General features: G+C 31.9%; 1 protein-coding gene across 6 annotated transcripts; it reads left to right on the top strand.

Annotated features, from left to right (window-relative positions):
• Window positions 1-414: 414 nt before the first annotated feature.
• LOC143051767 (uncharacterized) lies at window positions 415-24,549 on the top strand. Of its 6 annotated transcripts, XM_076224679.1 has the most exons (5): window positions 415-612; window positions 10,310-10,656; window positions 12,694-12,811; window positions 15,673-15,688; window positions 18,358-18,465. In XM_076224679.1, exons 1-3 carry the CDS (start codon window positions 445-447, stop codon window positions 12,779-12,781), a joined length of 603 nt encoding a protein of 200 aa, XP_076080794.1. In that variant the 5' UTR covers window positions 415-444; the 3' UTR covers window positions 12,782-12,811; window positions 15,673-15,688; window positions 18,358-18,465. The 6 variants fall into 6 exon arrangements, with proteins under 6 accessions (XP_076080794.1, XP_076080793.1, XP_076080795.1 ...); XM_076224678.1 differs by lacking the exon at window positions 15,673-15,688 and having other exon boundaries at window positions 18,358-18,493; XM_076224680.1 differs by lacking the exon at window positions 12,694-12,811 and having other exon boundaries at window positions 18,358-18,477.
• Window positions 24,550-26,276: the final 1,727 nt, after the last annotated feature.

Consider the following 26,276-nt stretch of genomic DNA (forward strand, 5'->3'; position numbering starts at 1 on the left):
TATGTGCACCTTCTATTAATCCGCTTAATTTGTGTGAAAAATGTGAAATTTCCATATTAACCGAGGATAAAGGGTTAATTGCCTTTGAAAAAAAGATTTATAAGACGGTAAATCATTTTCAGTGTATGTTTCAGAATATTAACTATTCAATATTTTAACTTCACAGATAGAATTTCACGGCAATGGAAAATATATCACAGTAAATTATTTTCCTCTGGAAAAAAAAAATAACAAAAACTACAGTAACATTTTCCCCCAACAGATGATATTCACCCGGATAGAATTTTGCTTTACATATGGTTTATCCCCTACCTTTATGTACCTCATTTCGTGATTATGTGACGTCACAAATAGATTCCATTGCGTGAGACGTTTAGCATTTTATCTTGCCCTTTTTATGTTCGATTTATTTTTATCCATCCCACGTGATTACGTGTGGCCAAAATGGCGGAAGGTGGTGGTGAGGAAAAACAGTTTCTGGGGAAATTAGTGCGAAATCAAACAAAATATGGAACAAATTCACGATTAACACAGAAAAACTCAACCTATATAAAACATTCAATTGTAAAAGGAGATACTCTCCAAGGCATTTCGCTCAAATATGGAACTACGGTAAGAATATTGAGTGTCAACATGGAACTGTCAAAGTTAAAAGTACATGTATGTGAAACTAAACATACATGTATCTGCAGGTTGTACCCATTCTAGTTTCCTTTGATTTCCAGGCATTGAAGTCTAAAACTATACACTTCAAAGAATAGACAACTTTCGAGTTCGATGCATTTCCGTCAAAAACTCTGGTTTTAGTGAACATCATTCGTGCGTTTAGGGGCATTGTCACTTCCATTCCAATGTGGAGCGAGTGGTTGGAAAATTATAATACTATATTGCACGATTTATTCGGCAAACTAAATTCTCGTAATTGACAATCAGCAGTGCTATCATTAGGGAATTACAAGTGCTAAAGTACCTACGAAACAAAAATTATTTCTAGTTTATCCTGCACAATGATGATCACTTAGACGCTTGATGAACGTTGATAGTGCAGGGATACAGGCGACCCCCTCTATCTGGTCCAAACAAAATTTTGCAAAAACTCACTAGTCCGAATGTAATTTTACTAGTCTGGGCTAGAGGCTAACCGTGCAGACTGCATGCAGACAATTTTCAGCATTATATTTTGATTAAATTTGTTTGTTCAAAGATAAACTTTTGTAGCAACAGGCTTCACACTAACTTTTGTTTTAAAATTTGTATCAGATTCTTTTAAACCTTTGGCATAAACGTGGGCGTCTGCAAACATGTTAAAATACACCAATTACTGTGTCAGGAGACTGTAATTCAGTGGTTGTTGTTGTTTTTCCCTTCATAGTTTATTCAGGGATGTGGTAATGGCATGGCCAACTAGTACATTTAACTGACCAGACAAACAATTTTTTGTGTCTTTGTTTGACCAAAAAATATAATCTGTGTGTTTCCTCTTACATCTTTGAATAAAAATAGGGTAAACATGGTAAATGAAGGTACACGTACACAATTAGACAGGGATTTTTTTTATTTTCTCAATTTTTTTTTTGCATTGAGTGTATGGGAGGTACATGTACATTCTGATTTTAACCATGTTTAAAGTGCTTATTGAAAAATGAAAAAAAAACCTTTAGGGTAGGGTAATTTTTAACTTAAAAAAATAGGGAGGGTAGGGTAATACATGTAGTAAACACACATCTTTTTGTATTTGGCCATTACCATGTACAAGTAAGAAAATATTGCTTGACATTGTCAATTTTAATTATCATATAAAATCTGGTTAAAATTCATTCATAAAACTACAAAAATATAAATAAGACCAAAGCAACATTTTTTAGTAATTTCAATATCAATGATCAATTCCCAAACTACATAAAATAAGTATACAGACCCGGGTTTCATCAATATTCTGACTGATTGTAAAAATGAATTTATAAGTATAAGGAATGTTATTTTGCACTCCATAATATCTGCATATTTATCATGTTTATAGATCGGTTACAATCCCAACACAAAAGTAACGTAATGGAAATCAAGGCCCGCAGCAATACACTGGAATGCCTTCACGGTCATCCAATGTAAAAATCCATTTTGTCTTCACTCTTGCAATTGGAGACACACGACTTAATACATTTGCTAATCATGCTAATGGTTTTTTCAAAGGGTAATCTCTAAATATCCAGCTGTTAACAGTCACATTTTTTTAAATAGAAACACTCAGTTGTCTCATTGGCACATCGATCATACCACATCTTCCAATATCTAAATGTAACAGTAGTGTAAAAAAGGGATAGAAACAGTTCCATGTATATGAATCAAAACTACAATATAACATCAATGCAACAACACAAGATCTTACCCCAAAAAAATTCAAGCTTTAACCATGTTAACTAATATTAATAATAATTTTGATCATGGCAATCTTGTATATAGAAAAGATATGCCAATACCCAAATTCCCTTGAACTCGCATTTAGGCATAACAACTGCCAATTGCATATCATTGACGTTTTAAAGTGATTTAATGTATGATTTTAATATGATGTGCTTCTTTCCCTTTGTGAATGAACCCATGCTCTAAATCCAATAAAATTTGTTTGCACATGTATATTGACTACTGCAGAATAATGAATTTTATCAAATTGTCATGCATTTAATATATTTCATTAATTTAAAACACTTGTAAACTCTTAAATAAATGATGCACATGTTGAACATTACTAGTTCATTTATTATGACTGGAATGTGTTGCATTTGGAAATTGACATATATTTGACCTAGATACAACAACCGTTCATGTTGGCTGTTCAAACTCCTCCCTCTGAAAAATCACATTGCCAGTCAGTTGCTTGTTTATCTTCTTATATCTACATTTAAACAAATAAAAAGAGTTAAAAGGGGTTGCAGGGTAAACATCTCAATGAGACATCAACCCCAAATAACTAAATATGCAAAAACCATCTAGATACTTTTCATGACTTACTTAAGAAATAATTGATGCACGCTATACTTTATTGTAGTTTTAACATGGGTATGCATTATAATCGTGTTATTTTAGCCCTCACTATAGCTCAGGCATTATATCACAAATATAATGCCTACCCATGTTAAAACTACAATAACGCATAGCTTGCATGATTGCCAATGAGACAACTCTCCAACCAAGTCACAATTTGTAAGACTAAACCACTATAGGTCAAAGGTCATATACATGAATTTACAATGCAAGATTTATATAGGGAAGTTTAATTTCTTTGTCAAACCATGGAATTATTTAGTAATATTGACTTCTATTATTACTTCCATCATAGAAAAAACTTTATATTATTAAATTTATGTTAATCTGAAAAGTTTTGAGTTTTATGTCCTGTTGGGTATAAATAATTCTCTTAGAAATGTTTCCTTGACATTTTTTCCCTTCAATCAAAAATAGTGTTATGTCAGGACATACAGGTAATTATTGCCAATTAACAATTGGACAAGTGATTAAAATGATTAATCAACTGACACCTGTCTTTATTAATTAACACCATTTACCTGTTTGGTGTGATAAATAAGTTTGTTAATCAGTGTAAAGAAATTTGTAATTTTTATTCTTTTTATATATTTTTGAATAAATAAAGAATTTAATAAAATTCAAATGTCATAATTTAATCGTGTCAATTACCTATGATATTGTTAAATATGCACATGGTAAAGTTGTAAAATTGACACACGTTTATATAGTTTCCAATAGATCTACATTTGACATTGTTGTTAGTTTATATGCCCAAAGAAACAGCAAGGATGGAACTTCATGAACTTAGACCTTTTAATGTAAGTGCCCTGTCTTTTCTATTAAGTATATAGCTATCATCTTATAGTGTCTTAAAATAGGAGGTCCTTATTTTGGTATTCATTTTATTTTAAGGGCATTTTCTTTAAATTTCACAATCATGACGATAAATTTTAATCTATGGAATCCTCATTAAAATGTAATATAATTTACAATGTAACCATTGGTATCATCAAGGACGTATACCAGAGCTATACGTCCTTGGTATCATTATGCAAAAATAAATAAAACATACCTAACAGTAACATTATAATTAAGAACAGCAATAAAATTGAAAGGTCATGTAAGGATTTGGTGTTGTGATTGATATATATAGATTCCACAACTGCAACAAGTGTATTACGATATTTCTTCACTCGAGACAGTAAAATATTAAATTTTAATATTTAAAGTGCGAGGCTTGCCGAGCTTTTTAAATAATTAAAATTTAACTGTTGAGAGAGGAGAAATATGGTATTACACGAGATACAGTGGTGGAATATGTTTCTCTTATGATTTGTATCCTTCATTTTCAAAGATTTTTGGAAAGTTGTGTACTTTTGATGTGATGTTATCATACAGGCATGGTCGCCTTTTTTGTGACGTCACAATAAGAAAATGCAGAATAAAACAAGAAAATTCAACATCACAATTAAATTTCAACCAATCATTTGCCGGAACAGATTTTCTTTAGTGAGGAGAAATATTTTTCTCACACCGGTCAGGAAATGTGAAAATAGCACAAAAATTAGAAAAACCATATTCTTTCTATTTCTATTAATAAATAGGAAGAAAATAAAAACTGGACATCAGAATCAGAAAAAAATAACGTAGATATAGGATAGGAGGTTCTTGTATTGGTATTCATTAGATTTTTTTAGGGCAAAACAATAAACATGATAAATCATAATCTATAAAATTCTCACGAAAATGATTTAACCATTGGTAATCAATTTTCGATGATTACATGATTTCTTTATTCCATACATCGTTCATTTCTTTTAAATTAGTACTTGATTGTACATAATACATTGTACCTACAAATGACCTACATTTAATTCTTCTTTATTCACAGTTATTCTTTGTACATTTGCACCCTATTTTTCTCTATTACAAAAAAAAATGTCTTTTTTTCTCTATGAATAATAATATTTGGCCATTATTTTTAATTCTGTTTACCATGACTATACATGTATCCCATCTAGATCCTCATGTAGACATGGTAGATATGGGTGTTAATTTGTACTAATACTATTTTTCCATTAGTACATATAACTACTTTGTATAGGAAGTACATGTAACATGTTGTTTAGGAAGTGGCATGTAACTATTTTTTTAATTATACTTTTTTTATGTACCGGTAACACATGTTGTATGGTTCATATGTAGCTAAATATAGTATTGTTATTACCAGAAACATAGATTTTATGAAGGGCTATGATAATTTGTTTTGATTTTGAGTGTAAATGAGGTGTGGATTGGCCACTGGATTCAGTTCCATGCAGATAAAGACATTTTCATAAGGGGCACACTTACTGCCTAAGAGGGGGCCCTCTTATGTTGTGCTTCAGTGATTCCCTACATAATCAACCAAATTTTTTCCAATCTAAAAGGGAGAGCCCAGTTACACTTCCCCTCCCCCTAAATCTGCCTTTGCCATGCACTTGTGTCTTGTGACTTGTCGTATGAAATTTCATTCCGTACCTATCAAGAGTTTATTGTACATCGGTTAGTGGCTTGTTTTTGTTGTGAAATACTTGTGCATCTAACAGTCAGGTGCTACTGTCCTATAATCCACGTAATATTTAGTCATATTATCATATGATCAAGTTGAAGGTAACTACGTCTATATATTTAATGTTGAATAGTGCCTCGCTGTGACTTTCAAATGATGAATTGCAAATTGAGTGATATGCCTTTGCTATATCTGCTTTAACAGTTGTTTGTAGGGATTTTCTTGTCAAAAGATTCTTATAGTATTAAATATCTCATCACTTCTTTTGAAGATTAATAAAAATTTAAGTTGACAAAAATGTTGTTCGCAATTGATTCTTTTGTATTACATGTACAAACATGCTCTTGTGTCTTGTCGTATAAAATTTCATTCCAGTATCTATCAAGAGTTTATTGTACATAGGTTAGTGACTCGTTTTTGTTGTGAAATACTTGTGTATCTAGCATCAAGTGCTGCTGTCCTATAATCTATGTAATATTTAGTCATATTATCATATGATGAAGTTGAAGGTTATGTTTATATTTGTATGCAGATAAAATGTTTACCGTAAGTTTATATAGAAGCCATATCATGATGTCACATGGAGAAAGTGTCATTGTGTGTAAAGTGCACACTTTAGATGATCAAATATTTGTTTCAATACATGTATGTCGTAAAGGATGGTTTAAGAGTCTTTCATTTTTGTAGTTTTCAATTTAAGCCATTTTTAAGCTGCATTTTTCAGCATTTTTTTTTAATTTTTTTGCCCATTATTCTACATTCTTTATTTCAGCACCTAATCATTCTGTGTTCTTTGTGCAATTGGTCTCTTTTTATTTGCAAAAAAATTCTCTATAGTTTGTTATCTGTCCTTTGTTCTCCACTTTGTGTTATCTGTCCTTTATTCTCTACTTTGTGTTATCTGTCCTTTATTCTCCACTTTGTGTTATCTGTCCTTTATTCTCCACTTTGTGTTATCTGTCCTTTATTCTCTACTTTGTGTTATCTGTCCTTTATTCTCCACTTTGTGTTATCTGTCCTTTATTCTCCACTTTGTGTTATCTGTCATTTATTCTCCACTTTGTGTTATCTGTCCTTTATTCTCCACTTTGTGTTATCTGTCCTTTATTCTCCACTTTGTGTTATCTGTCATGTCTGTCCTTTATTCTCCACTTTGTGTTCATCATGATTATCTTTTTAGCTCACCTGACCTGAAAGGTCAAGTGAGCTTTTCTCAACACTTGGCGTCCGTCGTCCGTCGTCTGTCGTCCGTCGTCCGTCGTCCGTAAACTTTTACAAAAATCTTCTCCTCTGAAACTACTGGGCCAAATTCTACCAAACTTGGCCACAATCATCCTTGGCATATCTAGTTTAAAAAATGTGTGGCGTGACCCGTCAAACCAACCAAGATGGCCGCCATGGCTAAAAATAGAACATAGGGGTAAAATGCAGTTTTTGGCTTATAACTCAAAAACCAAAGCATTTAGAGCAAATCTGACAAGGTGTAAAATTGTTAATCAGGTGAAGATCTATCTGCCCTGAAATTTTCAGACGAATCGGACAACCTGTTGTTGGGTTGCTGCCCTTGAAATGGTTATTTTAAGGAAATTTTGCAGTTTTTGGTTATTATCTTGAATACTATTATAGATAGAGATAAACTGTAAACAGCAATAATGTTCAGCAGAGTAAGACCTACAAATAAGTCAACATGACCAAAATTGCCAGTCGACCCCTTAAGGAGTTATTGCCCTTTATAGTCAATTTTTAACAACTTTTCATCATTTTTTGTAACTTTTCTAAAAATTTTCTTCTCTAAAACTACTTTGCCAAATTTAATCACACATTTATCATTGTGGTTTATAGTTTAAAAAATGTGTCCGATGACCCAGCCTACCAAACAAAATGGCCGACATGGCTAAAATTAGAACATAGTGGTAAAATGCAGTTTTTGCTTTATATCTTTGAAACCAAGACATTTAGGGCAATTTTTCAAGATTTTAATGTCCATCAGAATAAGATATATCCCCTCACAAATTTTCAGTTGAATCGGACAACCTGTTGTTGGGTTGCTGCCCTTAAATTGGTTATTTTAAGAAAATTTTGCAGTTTTTGGTTATTATCTTGAATACTATTATAGATAGAGATAAACTGTAAACAGCAATAATGTTCAGCAAAGTAAGATCTACAAATAAGTCAGCATGATCAAAATTGTGAGAGGACCCCCTAAGGAGTAATTGCCCTTTAGAGTCAATATTAAATAACTTTTCCTCATTTTTGTAACTTGTATAAAAATCTTTTCTAAAACTACTTGGCCAAATTAAACAAACTTGGCCACAATCATAATACTAGGGTATCTATTTTTAAAAAGAGTGTCTAATGACCCCGCCTACTAACAAAGATGGCCGACATCAGTAAACACATTAACAGGTGAGCGACACAGGCTCTTGAGAGCCTCTAGTTTATAAACCTCACCCAGACTCTCATATCTGCATATATAGAGTGAATCTATGTAAGCATTGCTCATTATTGAAGACCATACAGTGACACATAAGTGTTAATTTCTATTTGGTATCTTACGAAGACTAGAAGTGTTGTCTCATTGGCAATCATACCACATCTTCTTTTTTTATATGAAACCAATGATCTTATTTAAGAATGTGCAACAGTGGCGGATCCAAGGGGGGGGGGGGGGTTCCAGGGGTTGGAACCCCCCCTTTTTTTTGGCAGATCAATGCATTTGAATGGGAGCATATAGTTGGAACCACCACCACCCCCCCCCCCCCCCCCCTTTACTCTGGGTTGGGAACCCCCCCTTTTTAAAATGGCTGGATCCGCCACTGTGCAATCTGATATATCTGATACATGTTTTCCTGAAATCGCAATAATTAATCTCATATTTTTGTCCATTATTAGAAAATCGCAATAATTATGTGATAATAAAAGCTCACAATAATTTCTGAATTTACAGTATATATTCATGTATTGGCTAACAGAAACTGAAACTTCTGAAGGACTTGGGGATTTCATATATTGATATATTGAATTACTCAAGTATTACAATGCTAGAGAGGAAATATAAATTTTAAAAGCTGCTTTTTCAAGTTGCTAATACATGCACATGATGCGTACAATTATAAACAGGAAAATATATTTGTAATTTGAATTAGTTTTCATTTCTAACTTAAATTTAAAGTTTTTTGATATGATAATTATCTTATTTCCTTATCAAGTTTGAAGATGATTTCATAATACTAATGTGTATGTGTTATATATATGTCCTGTTTGAAAGCTAAGGGGGTCTTTCATTTCTTGTTTCATTATTTTTTTGGGTCATTATTCTCTATTTCCTTTTATATATTAGTACCCCATTATTTTCTTATATTCTTTAATTTTTTTTGCCTGTTTTCATGTTTATGTTATGCTCTTTATTTTTCCTCTTTTTTATGTGTCCATTATTCTCTATTCTGTAAACCCCATCCAGACCCTCAGATACTGTGAGACAGCCTTAAATGAAAATGAAACGAGCAGATTCATGGGTTAATTTTTCCAAACATGTGGAAAAAAGAAGCAAAACCCAGTTGTCAATATTCATATGTGCAGAGAGGCACAGGTTTCAGATAAGGTTTTTTTTTCATAATTTTTTTTTTAATTTTGATAGCTGAATTGTTTCATATTTTTCAAGTTAGGGCCTTATGCGTGTAAAGCTGACAATACATTTTGGGTTTTTATTTCTCATGGTTGATGCATGGTTGCATATAGTTGCTAACATCACATTTATTTGAACTTTGGTGGATGAGTTGTCTCATCGGCAATCATACTATAACATTTATAAACTACATCTTTTTATTTATATAGCTATCATTGAAACTAGACCTGAGCTCAGTTGTATTTTAAGAAGTGTGTACATAATCTTGGATCCTGACTTGTATAGAAAACAGTTACTTTGTGGCAGGATTACTTGTAACATCCTGTTTTACAATGGTTTATATCTCATATACTACATCATGTACATGTATTAAAGATTTTCATGTTCTTTCAGTTTAAGTCACAGTAAACATTGTCCCTTTGTTATACAATGAAATCTATATGAGTAATAGTTGTAGATCTGTTTTGTTACTGTTAGCAATCTCATTGTGAAATAAAAACATATACATGATATAAAAAAGAAGATGTGGTATGATTGCCAATGAGACAACTCTCCACAAGAGACCAAAATGACACAGAAATTAACAACTTTAGGTCACTGTACGGCCTTCAACAATGAGCAAAGCCCATACCGCATAGTCAGCTTTAAATTAAAAGGCTGCATACAAATATGTATACACATGAATTGCAGAAAGGATGAAGGGGCCGTTTTACAACTGACATTTGTGATAACCTCAATCTTAAAATAGAATCTATAGTGTGTTCATCAGTATACCAATGTTTTCCAAAAAAATATTTTGGTCACACTTTTCTCAAAAACTCTTAAACAGAATGACTTTATATTTGGTTACAGCACCTTGACAATTGTGAGTGGGTCTAAATGTGTATGTGCTTCTCAGATCTATAAGACATTTAAGTAACCTAAAATCTTGAGGTTAGGTACTGTGAGCAAGACAACCGAACGCATACATTATTGTTTCATTTTCAATCATGTTTCTTTTTTAAAATGTTTGCAGTTTTAGATGGAACAAATAAAAAAGAGAAAAACCAACTATGGACGAATGAAAGGTTTTTTTATACAATAACATTTATAATTTGTTCTTTTTTCAGGTGGAACAAATAAAAAGAGAAAACCAACTTTGGACAAATGATAGTTTATTTTTACGGGAGCATTTATTAATTCCGGTGCAAAACGAGGATGTATCCTCTATACCTGACGGTTACGAAACAGTCGTGATAGACCCAGTGTCACGGACAAGATCCGCTAGTCAAAAATCAAACACAAGTGCTAAAAGTAATGAAAGTGAAAAAAACGTGCCAAAAGATTCATCATCATCGTCATCTTCATCTCAAAAAGCTGCAGCAAATGGCGAATCGGGAATGGACTTTTTATCAAAATATGACACGTCTATTGCACAATTAAAATCTAACGTTAACCAGATGGAAAAAAATGCAAGGTAATTAAGAATTGAATCACAAAAAAGTATGATTACTGGAGGGTCAGGCATTTTGAACAAACAATTTCATGGTATCATGTCTATATTAACACAAGGAAATACATGACCCATACTTTATTCTTGACATGTCTTATGTGTACAATACCAAATTCCAAACCACATATGAAGAAAATGAAAATTACTTGGCAGATTAAATGAAACTCTGTATGCATCTACAAGAAAGTAAAAAATACTAACATTATAAGTCGAAATCACCCGATTATTTGAACATCCTATATTTCACACTTCACCAAGCAGTAAATTAATTTAGTACTAGTGCATGTATGATTATTTAAGTGCATTTGCATGCATTTTTATTTTTTTAGTAAGAACAAATCTATGTAATTTTTTAACAAATGTAAATCTGAAATTATATGCATGTTCAAATTATTTTATTGCAATTTTATTTCTACAAGCGAAAATTAGGTGAGATTTACATGTAAAAATAAATGTACTATCATATATTGATTCTCTTGACCAGTGGCCAATATCTCAAAACAGAGGGATAATTGAACTTACTGAATTTGATGAGACTGTCAACAAAGTGTGAGGTTTAGCGCTATAAAACCAGGTTTAATCCACCGTTTTCTACATTTGAAAGTGCCTGTACCAAGTCAGGAATATGACACTTCTTGTCCATTTGTTTTTGATGTGTTTTGTCATTTGATTTTGCCATGTGACTATTGACTTTCCGATTGGATTTTCCTCTGAGTTCAGTATTTTTGTGATTTTACTTTTTTTTCTACACTATTCGCAATATTTAGAATAAATAGTATTATCAAGGTTCATGTTTATACGAGTGAAAACATATTATCGTCATACCATTCATACTAAGGCAAAATAAAAAAGTATGTGTGGTTCCAGTTACATCTCAAAAAAAGTTAGGGTAGGTAGGTAGGGATTTTTTTTTATTTTATGTTTTTTTTTTACATTGAGTCTATGGAAGCAACATTCTGTCTTTAGCAGTGCTTAAAGTAAAATGACAATAAAATCTTTAGGGTAGGCTATTTTTAAGCCGAAAAAGTAGGGACGGTAGGGTTACTGGAACCACACATATATTTTTATTTGGCCTAAATTCAGAACTTAAGTTTAGCTTACTTAATCCTCTGTTCTACTTTGTGTTTTAAAGACCTTTCTGGGTTATTTATATAATTTAAGTCTTTGGTACTGATATGCACCCCTACAGAGTAATTTGTATCTCTAGACAAGAGAGGCAAATTTTATTTATTGATTCAAAACTTTCATGTTCTAATTGAGGGGAAATTTTTTTTTCAAAAAATGTTATTTATGGAGGATGAACATGCATTAATCTTATAAATACAGTAATAATTTACAGTCAAACCTGCTAAAGAGACCACCTTGCATTAAGCAAAAACCTGTGTTAAAAGACCACCAATTGTAGATCCCTCTGTAGTACATTTCATATAAATTGAACCTGTATTAAAAGACCACCTGTCTTAAGAGACCACTTGTTTGCTCTCCCTTAAGTGCATGGTCTCTTAAAACAGGTTTGACTGTATATGGATTCATTTATTTTCATGGCTTGACCAAAGTCTGTTTAAAAGCTTTTTAGAAAACGTGTATGTTGCTCATGATCATTTAAATTTGTGGTTTACTTATATCCAAAATTTGGCAAAAAATAAAAATTCATCCACAGTAAGTAAATATATAACAGTATGTGTAGCAGATAATGAAATAAAGTTAACCTGTTGAGATCTATGTATGTTTAAAATTTTGCATGCTTTGCTATTTTTCATCTACATTTAAGCTCACATTGAACTTGTCTTAATTAACCTCCACATACTTCTTGAAAGTTAATTATGGTGTCAATTACAGAATTGGCAAATAGATTTTTTTTTTTGGAAAATAAGTTTTAATTTTCAGGAGGCAAAAGTGGGCTGCCCACAATAAGCACATGGAAATGACAAAATCAGTGTGAGCAGAAGTGTATATGTTCCCAACGAAATGTCTAATTTACTCATATGTCATATTTTTCAGTTCTGCATCTAACAAAAATATTCCCGATTCTGACGCTCATCAAATCTCCTCCCCTTATAGTTTAACTCTCCCTGACAGTGAATGTTAATTTTGGGTATGGTTTAGTTTTATTTAAAAGGTAAATAATCATATTTGTTTTACACACCTAGTTCAAATATCACATGGAAATTGTAAATACATATATATACCAAGATATTGCCTTTATTTCAATGTTTTGTATACAAAAATATTATATATGAGACAACCCCTCACTTAAGACCAAGTGACATAAATTAGCTAACAACTGGGTCACACAACGGGCCGGCTTTCAACAATGATCAAAATCCATACTGCAAAGCAACCTATAAAAGCTGCAACATGACAAATTTAAAAAAAGAAACATATGACCAAATAATGTAATGTGAACTTGATAGGACAAGGGAGATAACTTAGATTTAATTTCAATCTTCTAAGATTATATTTCCATGGGATATTTGAACTATGTATAAATAGATGCATGTTGTGCAAAAATAGAGAAGGAATTGTTTTCAGAACTGTAATATCTTCCATAATTTCAATAGCTGACAAAAAAGTATGTTTATGATATTCATGATATTCATCATAAATTGAGGTTTGCTAGCAATGATATTTGTATTAGCTTTAATTTATTAACTTACAACAAATGATTTTAAATTATGTCTGGAATCAAAAGTCTGTTTATATCTTTTCACAAACCAAAAAAAAGGGAAAGGAAATTTACTGGAGATTCAATAGTTTCATTTCACAAATTTTAGAAAATTCAATTTTTCATGGTTTCAAAATTGTTGTTAAAATCAGAATAATATATTGAATTGTATATTTATACACTGTTTGTTTATTTAATGCAAAGTTTACTCTGTTTGAATTTAAAAAAAAAATAGTACATTGTACATTTGTACAGTAACAAAAATGCAGGAGAAACAACAAGTTATTCAAGGATTTTATTTATTACCAAAGGGAGATAAATTACTAAGGAGAAGACAATTCCTTCTTGGCTTGTCTGTCCTATAAGGGGAGGTTATCCTATTTTCCTTTGCACGATATTAGATGCATGTTCTTTTTATGTATGTAAAGTTTGCTTGCTTTTGTATAAACAGCTGACTTGTTATTATTTGAAAATTGTAAGAGCTATTTATTATGCTCTCTGCAAATTTTTCAAGCCATGATAATATTTCAGTACTAATGCTAAGAAGTTTTGTTTTGAAATCCTTAAATTTTTGTTTATCCATGTACATGTGTTAGAGTCTTGATGAGTTTATAGAATAGAGAATAATGTGCAAATTAATACTACATAAAATTGGACAAAAATATCAGAATTCAGAACAATTGATAAAAAAGAATAAAGTCAAGTGGGAAATTTTCCGCATACCACATTTACCAGTACCTATCATTATACTTGTTCATTGGATGGAAAGAGAACTGGTTTATTTGATAAAACAATGTTCAATAGGACAAAGGGGGGAATTATACCAAATTAAATTTAGAATGGTAAAAACTTTTAACTTTAAATGGGATGAAACTGTCCATACAAGTTTGCATGAATCTATGAATAATTTAGAATTAGTCTGAAAAAAAAAAAATGAAAAAGCTCAGCTTTTCTTTCAGTTCACCTCAAAATTAACACATTTCTCAGTTTTTGTGTCAGACTAAAAGATTAAAGAGAAATTCTTTGAAAGTAACCAAATCTCTTTCAATCGCTAAACTTGATTTGATCTACCCATTTGACTGCTTTCACCATATGTTGTGTACATATATATCTTTGAATTCAGAAATTATTGAGATCTTTAATGCTAATGCAAAAAAGGGACAGTATCATCTTTGCAAAAATAAAACCTACATTTATCATACCTTCATTATTTTCCTTCAAAAAATACTTCAGATTACTGTGGATTTAGGAGATAACTGTATTGTATTTCAAGCTCCGACGGCATCAATTGGGGATTTGATGGTCGCAAATTAAGTTTACTGGCGACGCGTTAGCCAAAACAGTAAACGGGTATTTGCGACCATCAAATCCACAATTGATGCCATCGGAGCTTGAAATACAATATTGTTATCTCCATTCTAATGAAACTGACAGAAATACAAAGTTCAAACATGTATTAAAAATCTGTCATATACCGTCTGCACTTGCGCGTACGTCCCATAGCATCAATTGTCAATTGATGCCATGCAAATAAGTGACGTTATCCAATCAAAATGAACGTTACAACCGTTGTTGCTTTAGAATTATTATTATTCATTTGAAACCAATTTTCGTGGGTACAGGGGAAACATGAATTTCAATGTTCAACAAACCTGAATAATTCAGTCCCTCATGTAATAGATCTCTTCTACTTGTGTTAATGTAGTTATCGTAGATCAGCGGAATATAACAACTGAATTATTCAGGTAAATGTTCAACGAACTACAAATTTTCTATAGGTGTGTATGCAGACTTTACAAAACTACCGAAATTTATTTAATATTCAAGAAATGAAAGTTTCCGCAATCCCACAAAAATTGATACCCACGAAAATAATGCTGAGTTTACACGTAATTCAAATTCGATTCGCATTAACTAAGTTTAATTCGCATTTGAAACGTTTTACGTCCTAACATCAATTCTCATTCGAATTACAATGAGCGTCAAATTGGCTTTACTGTCCAAACGACGTTAACTTTTAATTCGTACTAACAAAAACGTATTTCTAATGTGAATTGGCTAATTCGAATTCAAAAGAGAAGAGTAACTGTGTGTGAATGCGATAAGTGAATTCGATGCGCATTCAATTCGAATTGAATGTCCGAGTGAACGAGGCATAAATGAATCCACAGTAATTAGAATTGACATTTTGCCAGTGGTCAAAGATTCTCAATAATAAATCCTTGCATTAATTTCTGAATTTAAAATAACCATGTTCAAATAATAATCAGGGCAGTGAAATTGAAAATGCAGTGAAGTTATTTTTGATATTTCAGAAGATAATGATCAAAGGTAAACATTTGCATTAGTCTCAGCTTGGCTTGACTATATAATTTTGATTAATTCTTAATTAATTTGAGTTTGTACAAAATAGTAACTTTAACACCTCATTACCTCCCCTGAACAATAAATACTAGTAGTATATAAATATCATAATCTTGTAATTGATTTTATATTATTTTTAATTTTGGTATCAAGAATGGTTTAGGATATACAATCCCTCTTTTAAGGTGGTACTTCACTACAGGGAGATAACTCTGTAAAGTCAGCTGAACGTTTTAATTACATTGTGTTGTAAAGGGAATATTAAGCTTCTCAATGATCGAAATTGGTGTTTGTCAAACTGTTATACATTGTACAAGCAGTGTAATTTTTCTGACAAAACAGTTGGTTCAAAATTTTTAAAATTTTTATATTTTTGTTTAAAGGTTAAAGTAAATACATTGTCAAAATTTTATGAAAATTAAACGAGCCAAATCAATTTTAGTGAAAGTGTTGGGTACCACCTTAAATTCCTTTCCTCCGTTCTTTACAAAAACACTACCAGTATGTCATATATGTCTGTAAATGCTTCTCTTAGCTGCCTTGGTGAATTTTGTCCTAGATGAATTGGATTTGATTAGGGTAGTCAAGCAAGAAATAAAAGAAAGATATTATTAGTTATCTTGGTGTAATTAGGGGTGTACAGAATTTTACACCGTTGTTGAAAATTCATACACCCTGAGGCGCAGCCAAATGGGTGTATGAATTTTCAACAACGGTGTAAAATTCCGTACACCCCTGATTACACCAAGATAACAAATTTATTTCTTATGAACAATTCTATTACTCATTTTTAAACCAGGATGTAATAATTGAAAAATGGTAATGAAAAATTTCCAGTTTAATAATTTTTCAATGGCGAACTTGCTGTGCATTGGAAACTACTTTTTTTCTTTATTTTACGGAAAATTCCGAAAATTTTTTGTGTTCTTTTGAATTGTTGGGGGGAAAATATTTTTACTTTTTTTTATTTGGCAAAATTTTTTTTTGTTTTTTTGATTTTTTTGGCAAAATTTTAATATTTAAAATTTTTGGCAAGATTTTATTTGTAAAATTTTTTTGGAAAAATTTTATTTATCCCCGGGTGAACAAGGGTGGGGTGTTATTTACACCGGGGTAATTAACCAATCAGATTGCAGTATTTCTTCATTTTTAAAGGGCATTATTCTTTAATCATTTAACCCCATCCAAACCCTTGTAAATGCTTGTCTCTTAGCTGCCTTGGTGAATTTTGTCCTAGATGAATTGGATTTGATTAGAGTAGTCAAGCAAGAAATAAAAGAAAGATATTGGATTTTACATTCCTCCATGTTTTGTCTTGACGTTAATTGTTGAGGGCATTCAAATTATGACTTGGATGGAGAGTTGTCTCATTGGCACTCATTCCACATCTTCTTATATCTATCATGTCTATATAATCACTTCTATTAATTTTCAGTGTATACTAAATAACAATAAGAATTAATGAATTCTGCTTTACACATTTACAAATGTAATAATTAATTTCACTCATATTTAACAGTTTTTCACTTTTGTATTTTATTATGTTGATGATTGCTTCACCGTTTTTCGCGTGGCTATGAACTAACTACACAAGGATTGAAATGTTATACAATTATTAGCTTTGTTTGAAGAGGAAAAAGCAGGGTCCACCAAGCTATATATATGAATGTTGTAATGTTAGATGATAGTTATATGTCTGTTTCTTTCTATCTGCATTCTGCTTGGTGAGGTGTGAAGTAGATTTAACAGTTTGTTTAAAAAAAAAAAAACAAAAAAAAAACAACATAAAAAACGTCTGTCATTTCTCATTTTTTTTTTTTTTTTAGGTTTGTTTTCTTTATTTTTGCCAAATTACTCTAAATCTCTTCTCTAATCATGTAAAGTCCCTCCAGAATCTCATAATAAAGTATTATAAAGTTGTTAAATCACACACAGATAAAAACATGTCAATATGTCTAGAAAACGGTAGATATACTAGACACAAAAGGCTTGAAAAGCTTTTATTCAAAGTTGTTTTAGCTGTAGCTCAACCTAACATTTGCCAATTTAGAATCTTAGGCATTCTGGGTAATAATTGTAAAGTTTATTATAAAACAATTTTGATGTTATAAACAATGGCTATTCTAACATGTCTAAGACCATTGAAGACAATGTAGTAATTTCATTGTCAGTTTTGTGCATGTAAATACAATGTATATATGTCAAAGAAGTGTAAATTCAGAAATAATTGTGAGGTTTTATTTGAAAAATGGGACTAAGGGTTATTTTCGCAATAATAAGAACTTGCATTCTGTTAGATGTACAGATATATGTATGCAGATTTTTCTGAAATTGCAATTTTTAGTCTCTCATTTTTGTGCTATCTTCAAAAATCACATTAATGCATGCAATGATTTTGGAATTTTTAGTAGACACATTTGAAATGTGATTCGAAGATTCAGCTTAACCCCTTACAGTTAAAATCTTGTAGGCCTCATCAATGAAACCATAAAATAATGTTCATTTAGCCTATGGCTAGCAGAATGAAGATTCAGCCAAATTCTTTGAATTGTTTGACCTTGAATGGCAACAAGGTCATTTTTGAAAATAATCATCATGAACATGCAATGAAATCTAAATTTAATTTTCTTTTTCAGGAGCCTTCCCAACAGTGTTATTGACAATGATTTTACATATCGACGGAAATCATCATCTCAGCGATCTGCAAACAGCATAAATTCTAATATACGGAAGAGTTCTTTTGATAGCAATGGTCAACTCCCGTCTTTTTATGATAACGATGGGTATAGCGGCAGTGACAAGGACTTGACCAGTTCGCCTGTTCTTGTGATTAAGTCAAAAAGTTCTACGAGACGAGTCAAGACCTCATTGGACCGAATTGCAAGACAGAATGATGAAATTTTTGAGTTGTGATATATGTTTAATTTAGTTAATTATCAGCAAGTATTGTCAGGCGAATTTATTTTGGATAGAATGAGTATTTTTACGGGCAAATCTGAAACATTTTTACTAATTTTGATGCAAACTGAATTATATGTATTCTTAATTCTGTATTTATAAGTCTTGTTATCTCAAACTTTTTTATTTCTTATTCCTGTTATCACAAACTCTTATCTTTTAAATTTCTGTTATCTCAAACTCTTATATTTCGAATTTCTATTATCTCAAACACTTAATTACATTTCAAATTTCTGTTATCTCAAACTCTTGTATTCTAAAATTCTGTTAATTCAAACTCTCATATTTCAAATTTCTGTTATCTCAAACTCTTATACTCCTTATCCCTGTTATCTCAAACTCTTATATTTCAAAATCCTGTTCTATCAAATTTGAATGTCTGCCCCAATTTATAAATTGACATTATAATTAATTTCTTCTGATTTTCTAAATCCTGTTCTCTCAAACTAAATTTCTGCATCTATTTATAATATTGAAGAATTAACCATTATATTTACTCCAAATTCCTGTAGTCTCAAATTATTTTTGTGAGTTGATGAAATGTACTTAAAATATGAATTGTACTTAATCTAGGGTTACTGTTTAGGAGGTTGAAAAAAAAACAACGTTTGAAATGTGTTTAGGTCCAGATAACATTTTTAATCTAGTCCCTCTTATTTATACTTGGGGGTTCTGTTTTGACAAGGAATTCGTTATCTTGAAAAAAATGACAAAATGAAACTTTTAGAATAACAGGGTAAAGGGTTATTTTCTTTTAAAGTGCTTGCAATTTTCATTTAACTTGTTTTCATGCTTGTAGCTTGTTATTCACTGTGTTTCATGCTAATTGATGGAAAAACAAGGTGCTAGCTATTTTCTATTTTTTTTTGTTCATTGTTGAAAAGATCTTTTTATTTCTACTTAATGCATGCACATATCCCCCTTTCCATTCCCTTTAAAAGATAAAAATCCATTGTTTTCCTATTTTTTCCCCTATTTTATTTATTTTTTTTTGGTTAAATAGTAATCTGGCAATTTCACAATTGTTCCTGCTTTTAGCAATTCATTTTGTATTAGTTGTTACCATTATATAAGGGTATAAATTTTCATTGCAAACGAAAAGCGAGAGGAAAGAAAAATTTATCTGTCTGTAATCTGTTTTCAAATCTTTTTTATATTTAACCTTTATAAAACTTCATGTTTTTATATTACAATAGTAATTTTTCATTAAATATTGATACGTTGGTACCATAAACCTAGACTAAGATAAATTTGGCTTATTTAAATTTCATAAAATGTTGACAAGATATTTACCCCTTTGACAAAAATTTGAAAATTTAAAAAAAACAATTGAATCACACTTTATCGGAAAAATTTCATTCACTAATAATGATCATTGAGAAGCTTAATATTTCCTTAACAAAAGAATGTGCTTAAAACATTCATTTTATTTTTACGGAGTTATCTCCCTGTAATGTCATTTACCACCAAAAACATCTACAAGTATACATGTTACTATATATATATATCACTTTTAAAAAATCCTGTTTTGCATGATTAGAAAATATATCACTGTTAAATAATCATGATTTGCATGATCAGCATCATTTGTGGTTTGGTATACAATAGAATCGTAGTAACCATAGTTACCATACTATGATAGGCCAAGGGGGAATAACTTATGTTAAAAATATGTAATAACAGAATCAAATGAGAAATTGGCCAAAAAGACTATTTATCTAAAGATAATACTTGCTGATTAAATTCTATCGGGGAACAGTGTATAATTGTATTTCATGCTGTTGAAAAATTTCCAAATCAAAAACTGTACTCTCTTATTTGGGATTTGATTAAACATTTTAAATGTCTGAAATGTTCTTAATTATTAGCAGTAATGTGATGTAAAAAAGATCCTTATGGATCTGCTAATGAATTCGTTTGAAACATTGCATATTGTTTTGTTTCTGTATACTTATAATTTCAGATTTTTAGCTCACCTGGCCGGAAGGGCCAAGTGAGCTTTTCCCATCACTTGGCGTCCGTCGTCCGTCGTCCGTCGTCCGTCGTCCGTCGTCGTCGTCGTCGTCGTCCGTCGTCGTTAACTTTTACAAAAATCTTCTCCTCTGAAACTACTGGGCCAAATTAATCCAAACTTGGCCACAATCATCATTGGGGTATCTAGTTTAAAAAATGTGTGGCGTGACCCGGCCAACCAACCAAGATGGCCACCATGGCTAAAAATAGAACATAGGGGTAAAATGCAGTTTTTAGCTTATAACTCAAAAACCAAAGCATTTAGAGCAAATCTGACATGGGGTAAAATTGTTTATCAGGTCAAGATCTTTCTGCCCTCAAATTTTCAGATGAATCCGACAACCCATTGTTGGGTTGCTGCCCCTGAATTGGTAATTTTAGGGAATTTTTGCTGTTTTTGGTTATTATCTTGAATATTATTATAGATAGAGATAAACTGTAAACAGCAATAATGTTCAGCAAAGTTAGATTTACAAATAAGTCAACATGACCAAAATGGTCAATTGACCCCTTTAGAAGTTATTGACCTTTATAGTCAATTTTTAACCATTTTTCGTAAATCTTAGAAATCTTTTACAAAAATCTTCTCCTCTGAAACTACTGTGCCAAATTAATCCAAACTTGGCCACAGTCATCTTTGGGGTATCTAGTTTAAAAAATGTGTGGCGTGACCCGGCCAACCAACCAAGATGGCCGCCATGGCTAAAAATAGAACATAGGGGTAAAATGCAGTTTTTGGCTTATAACTCAAAAATCAAAGCATTTAGAGCAAATCTGACGGGTTAAAAGTGTTTATCAGGTCAAGATCTATCTGTCCTGAAATTTTCAGATGAATCGGACAACCTGTTGTTGGGTTGCTGCCCCTGAATTGGTATTTTTAAGGAAATTTTGCTGTTTTTGGTTATTATGTTGAATATTATTATAGATAGAGATAAACTGTAAACAGCAATAATGTTCAGCAAAGTAAGATTTACAAATACCTCAATGCAAAGGAAATGGTCAGCTGACCTCTTTAGGAGTAATTGCCCTTTATAGTCAAATTTTAACCATTTTTTCGTAAATCTTAGTAATCTTTTACAAAAATCTTCTCCTCTGAAACTACTGGGCCAAATTAAACCAAACTTGGCCACAATTGTCATTGGGGTATCTAGTTTAAAAAATGTGTGGCGTGACCCGGCCAACCAACCAAGATGGCCGCCATGGCTAAAAATAGAATATAGGGGTAAAATGCAGTTTTTGGCTTATAACTCAAAAACCAAAGCACTTAGAGCAAATCTGACATGGGGTAAAATTGTTTATCAGGTCAAGATCTTTCTGCCCTCAAATTTTCAGATGAATCCGACAACCCGTTGTTTGGTTACTGCCCCTGAATTGGTATCTTGAATATTATTATAGAGATAAACTGTAAACAGCAATAATGTTCAGCAAAGTTTGATTTACAAATAAGTCAACATGACCAAAATAGTCAATTGACTCCTTAAGGAGTTATTGCCGTTTATAGTTAATTTTTAGCATTTTTCATAAATTTTTGTAAATTTTTAGAAAATATTTTCCACTGTAATTACTGGGCCAAGTTCATTATAGATAAAGATAATTGTAGCAACAAGAATGTTCAGTAAAGTAAGATCTACAAACACATCACCATCACCAAAACACAATTATATCATGAATTTATCTGTGTCCATTGTTTAATATGCACATAGACCAAGGTGAGCGACACAGGCTCTTGAGAGCCTCTAGTTTAATTCCCCATAAAAAAAACCGTCAAAAATATTTCAATTGTCGAATTCTTAGGGAGAGATCAGTGAAAGTCAATCCCCTTTCTTTTAGATATGGTTCCTCCTCATATGGACATTTTTGGTTTTTTCCCATATTAATTTTGACTATAGACAAGGGAGACAATGCAGATTTTGATTTGAAGATTTTTTATTTCATTATTCATATGTATGAATTGTTTGAGCTGTGATATGTAAGCATAATTATAAATATATATATATAAGTAATGCAAATTTTTATCATTGAATGTATATAAAACATGAATTCATTGTATAATATATAGATTCGGTTTTATGACTGTCCATAGTTTAGCTCACCATGCCTACAGGGCCAAGTGAGCTTTTCTCAGTACTTTGTATCTATCATCAATGAAATTGCTGTTGGTTTATTTTTTACAAAAAACTATAAGGCCTATTTTAACCAAACTTGGTCACTATCATCACTGGGTTAATAAGTTTACCAAATTAAGAAATGTGTCCAATGACCTGCCTGCCAACCAATATGGCAAACATGAATTAAAATTACATAGGTGTAAAAATCCAATTTTTAGTCTATTATCCAATAAATTATTATGGATAGATAAAATCTGACAGTTTTGATGTAAAAGGCTAGTATCTAATTGTTCTGAACATTTTTAACCATGTCAGATTTTCTCTAATTTTCTAACTTTTTTTTTTTTATGTATTATTTTGAAAATACAATAGATAGGAAGAATCTTTTTTAAAAAGGGCAACAAAGAGCAGCAAGACAAGATTTAAAAATAAGTCAGCATAGCTTAGTCAGTCTCTATCTTATTGGAGTTATTGCACTTAATTACCAATTTACATTTTTCCTTAGTATCTTAAAAACTATGATATATATGGATTTTTTTTTTAAAAGTACAAAAAGATCTACAAGTTAGTCTTAATAGTCAGTTGACACCTCCTTCAGATTTAAATGATTATTCTTACAAATTGCTGGTGTGTTTGTTCATTTCAGATAATACACATGAACCTAGGTGAGAGACACATGTTCTTTAGAGCCTCTAGTTTGTTAGTGAGCTACTTTAGTTGCAATACCAAGCAGGGTTGATTCATCATTTTGTCCTTCATTTTTCGGCATGTATTTTAGTAGACAAATATTTTTGCCACAACAAGACAGATGTTGGAATTTCCAAATACAACTACTATGCAAAAATCTGCTTGTCTGGATAAATTATGACTATTATATTGGTTGTACTTTTTCATTAATTACTTGTCTGTAACAAGCAGTCGGGATAATATAGAAATCAACCTGTAGTGAATTTTGGAACATGTAAATACGAAATGAAAGATAAATAAAAATTTATTCTGTAGGGTTCTTAAATCAAATAAATTTTCAAATAGTTAAAGACTTCACATAGAGAGTTTGTCAATTGTCAACTCTAAATAAGTTAACATATACATGTATAGATATTATTTGCATGAGGTCTATTTCTATCCGTCACAGCTCATATACTTACTTGTCAGGGGCAGATCCAGCCATTTTAAAAAGAGGGGGGGGGGGGGGGTTCCCAACCCAAAGTAAAGGGGGTTCCAACTATATGCTCCTATTCAAATGCACTGATCGGCCAAAAAAAAGGGGGGTTCCAACCCCCGAAACCGACCCCCCCCCCCCTGGATCCGCCAATGCTTGTCTGGGAAACTGTTGACTTCGGCAAGTCAGACACTGTATTTACATATCTCTGATGAGCTATGTAGATTTTTTTGAAATTTTAGATTTTAATACCAAATCTAGCCTGGTACAAGCTACATAAAAAAAAATCTACAAAAACCTAATTTAGTATAATTTCCCCTTTATCAGGGATCATAAAAAAGAAGGGATGTATGTACTGTATAGGCGTATTTACACACGTGTGGAAAGTTATTAATGAATATAAATATACCTACTGTTATGTGAGTAGAGTATGGCTTTCAGTCCTTAGTAAACAAACCACTGTAACAGAATAACTTGTAGAAAATGCCATTTGATAAAAAATTTGTTATTTGATAGAAATAACCAGAAAATTGTGTAGTTGCTGTAAATAGACAAAAGATAATAAAGAAGAAATGTGAAATTTATAATGGTGTTCTTGTGTACAATATGATTGCTACAAGCAGTATAAATATATCATTGAAAGGTCACATCAAATAAAAGATTAGAAATAATAACACTTTTTTTTTTTTTCTGCCGTCCTTTGTATGTGTCTCTTGGCTGTTGTATGCCTCTGTTTCTGTAAACCTTTTAACCTCCCTCCCCCCCCCAGGATGTAGCCGAGGGGGCATTAAGTTTTACCCTTGTCCCTGTGTACATACGTACAGACTACATGACTACATGCATACTGATATATGTCCGTACATCCCAAAGTTGGTTTCTGTTCTCTAACTTTAGTTTGCCTCAATCAAATGTTATGAAACTTATACAACATGCTTATTACCACAAAACACAGATCAAGTTTGAATTTTGGTCATGTCACTTTTACTGTTATAGAGTTATGCCCCTTTACAAATGGAAAACTTGCTGAATTTTTCATTTCCGTTCTCTAACTTAAGTTTGGCTCAACCAAATGTTTGGAAATTTAAACACAATACTTATTACCACAAAACTTCGATAAAGTACAAATTTGGGTATCGTCACTTTTACCATTCTTCAGTTATGTCCCTTTATAACTTTATTTGATATGCAAGCAGGGGCATCATCTGTGTCTCATGGACACATTCCCCATTTATTTTAAGCTCACCTTACCTGAAAGGTCAAGTGAGCTTTTCTCATCACTTGGCGTCCGTCGTCCGTAAACTTTTACAAAAATCTTCTCCTCTGAAACTACTGGGCCAAATTTAACCAAACTTTGCAACAATCATCCTTGGTGTATCTAGTTTAAAAAATGTGTCCCATGACCTGGCCATCAAACCAAGATGGCCGCCATGGCTGAAAATAGAATACAGGGGTAAAATGTATATTTTGGCTTATATCTTTAAAACCAAAGCATTTAGAGCAAATCTGACATGTGGGTAAAATTGTTGATCAGGTCAAGATCTATCTGCCCTGAAATTTTCAGACGAATCGGACAACCTGTTGTTGGGTTGCCAGGGGCGGATCCAGCCATTTTAAAAAGGGGGGTTCCTAACCCAGGACAAATGGGGGGTTCCAACTACATGTCCCCATTCAAATACATTGATCGTCCAAAAAAAAGGGGGGGTTCCAACCCCCGGAACCCCCCCTCTGGATCCGCGCCTGGTTGCTGCCCTAAAATTGGTAATTTTAAGGAAATTTTGCAGTTTTTATACGACCGCAAAAATTTTAATTTTTTGGTCGTATATTGCTATCACGTTGGCGTCGTCGTCCTGCCTCGTCGTCGTACGAATACTTTTAGTTTTCGCACTCTAACTTTAGTAAAAGTGAATAGAAATCAATGAAATTTTAACACAAGGTTTATGACCACAAAAGGAAGGTTGGGATTGATTTTGGGAGTTTTGGTCACAACATTTTAGGAATTAGGGGCCAAAAAGGGCCCAAATAAGCATTTTCTTGGTTTTCGCACTATAACTTTAGTTTAAGTGAATAGAAATCTATGAAATTTTGACACAAGGTTTATGACCACAAAAGGAAGGTTGGGATTGATTTTGGGAGTTTTGGTTACAACAGTTTAGGAATTAAGGGCCAAAAAAGGGCCCAAATAAGCATTATTCTTGGTTTTCGCACAATAACTTTAGTATAAGTAAATAGAAATCAATGAAATTTTAACACAAGGTTTATGACCACAAAAGGAAGGTTGGGATTGATTTTTGGAGTTGAGGTCACAACAGTTTAT

This window comes from Mytilus galloprovincialis, chromosome 11 (genome assembly GCF_965363235.1).
Source record: "Mytilus galloprovincialis chromosome 11, xbMytGall1.hap1.1, whole genome shotgun sequence".
Classification (NCBI taxonomy): domain Eukaryota; kingdom Metazoa; phylum Mollusca; class Bivalvia; order Mytilida; family Mytilidae; genus Mytilus; species Mytilus galloprovincialis.

Bases quoted from the DNA above. Each gene is read 5' to 3' on its own strand.
- LOC143051767 (XM_076224676.1), top strand. From the start codon at position 445: ATGGCGGAAGGTGGTGGTGAGGAAAAACAGTTTCTGGGGAAATTAGTG. The intron at 613-10,309 runs GTAAGAATATTG...TTCTTTTTTCAG, and splicing joins CGCTCAAATATGGAACTACG to GTGGAACAAATAAAAAGAGA. The intron at 10,657-18,357 runs GTAATTAAGAAT...TTTCTTTTTCAG, and splicing joins CAGATGGAAAAAAATGCAAG to GAGCCTTCCCAACAGTGTTA.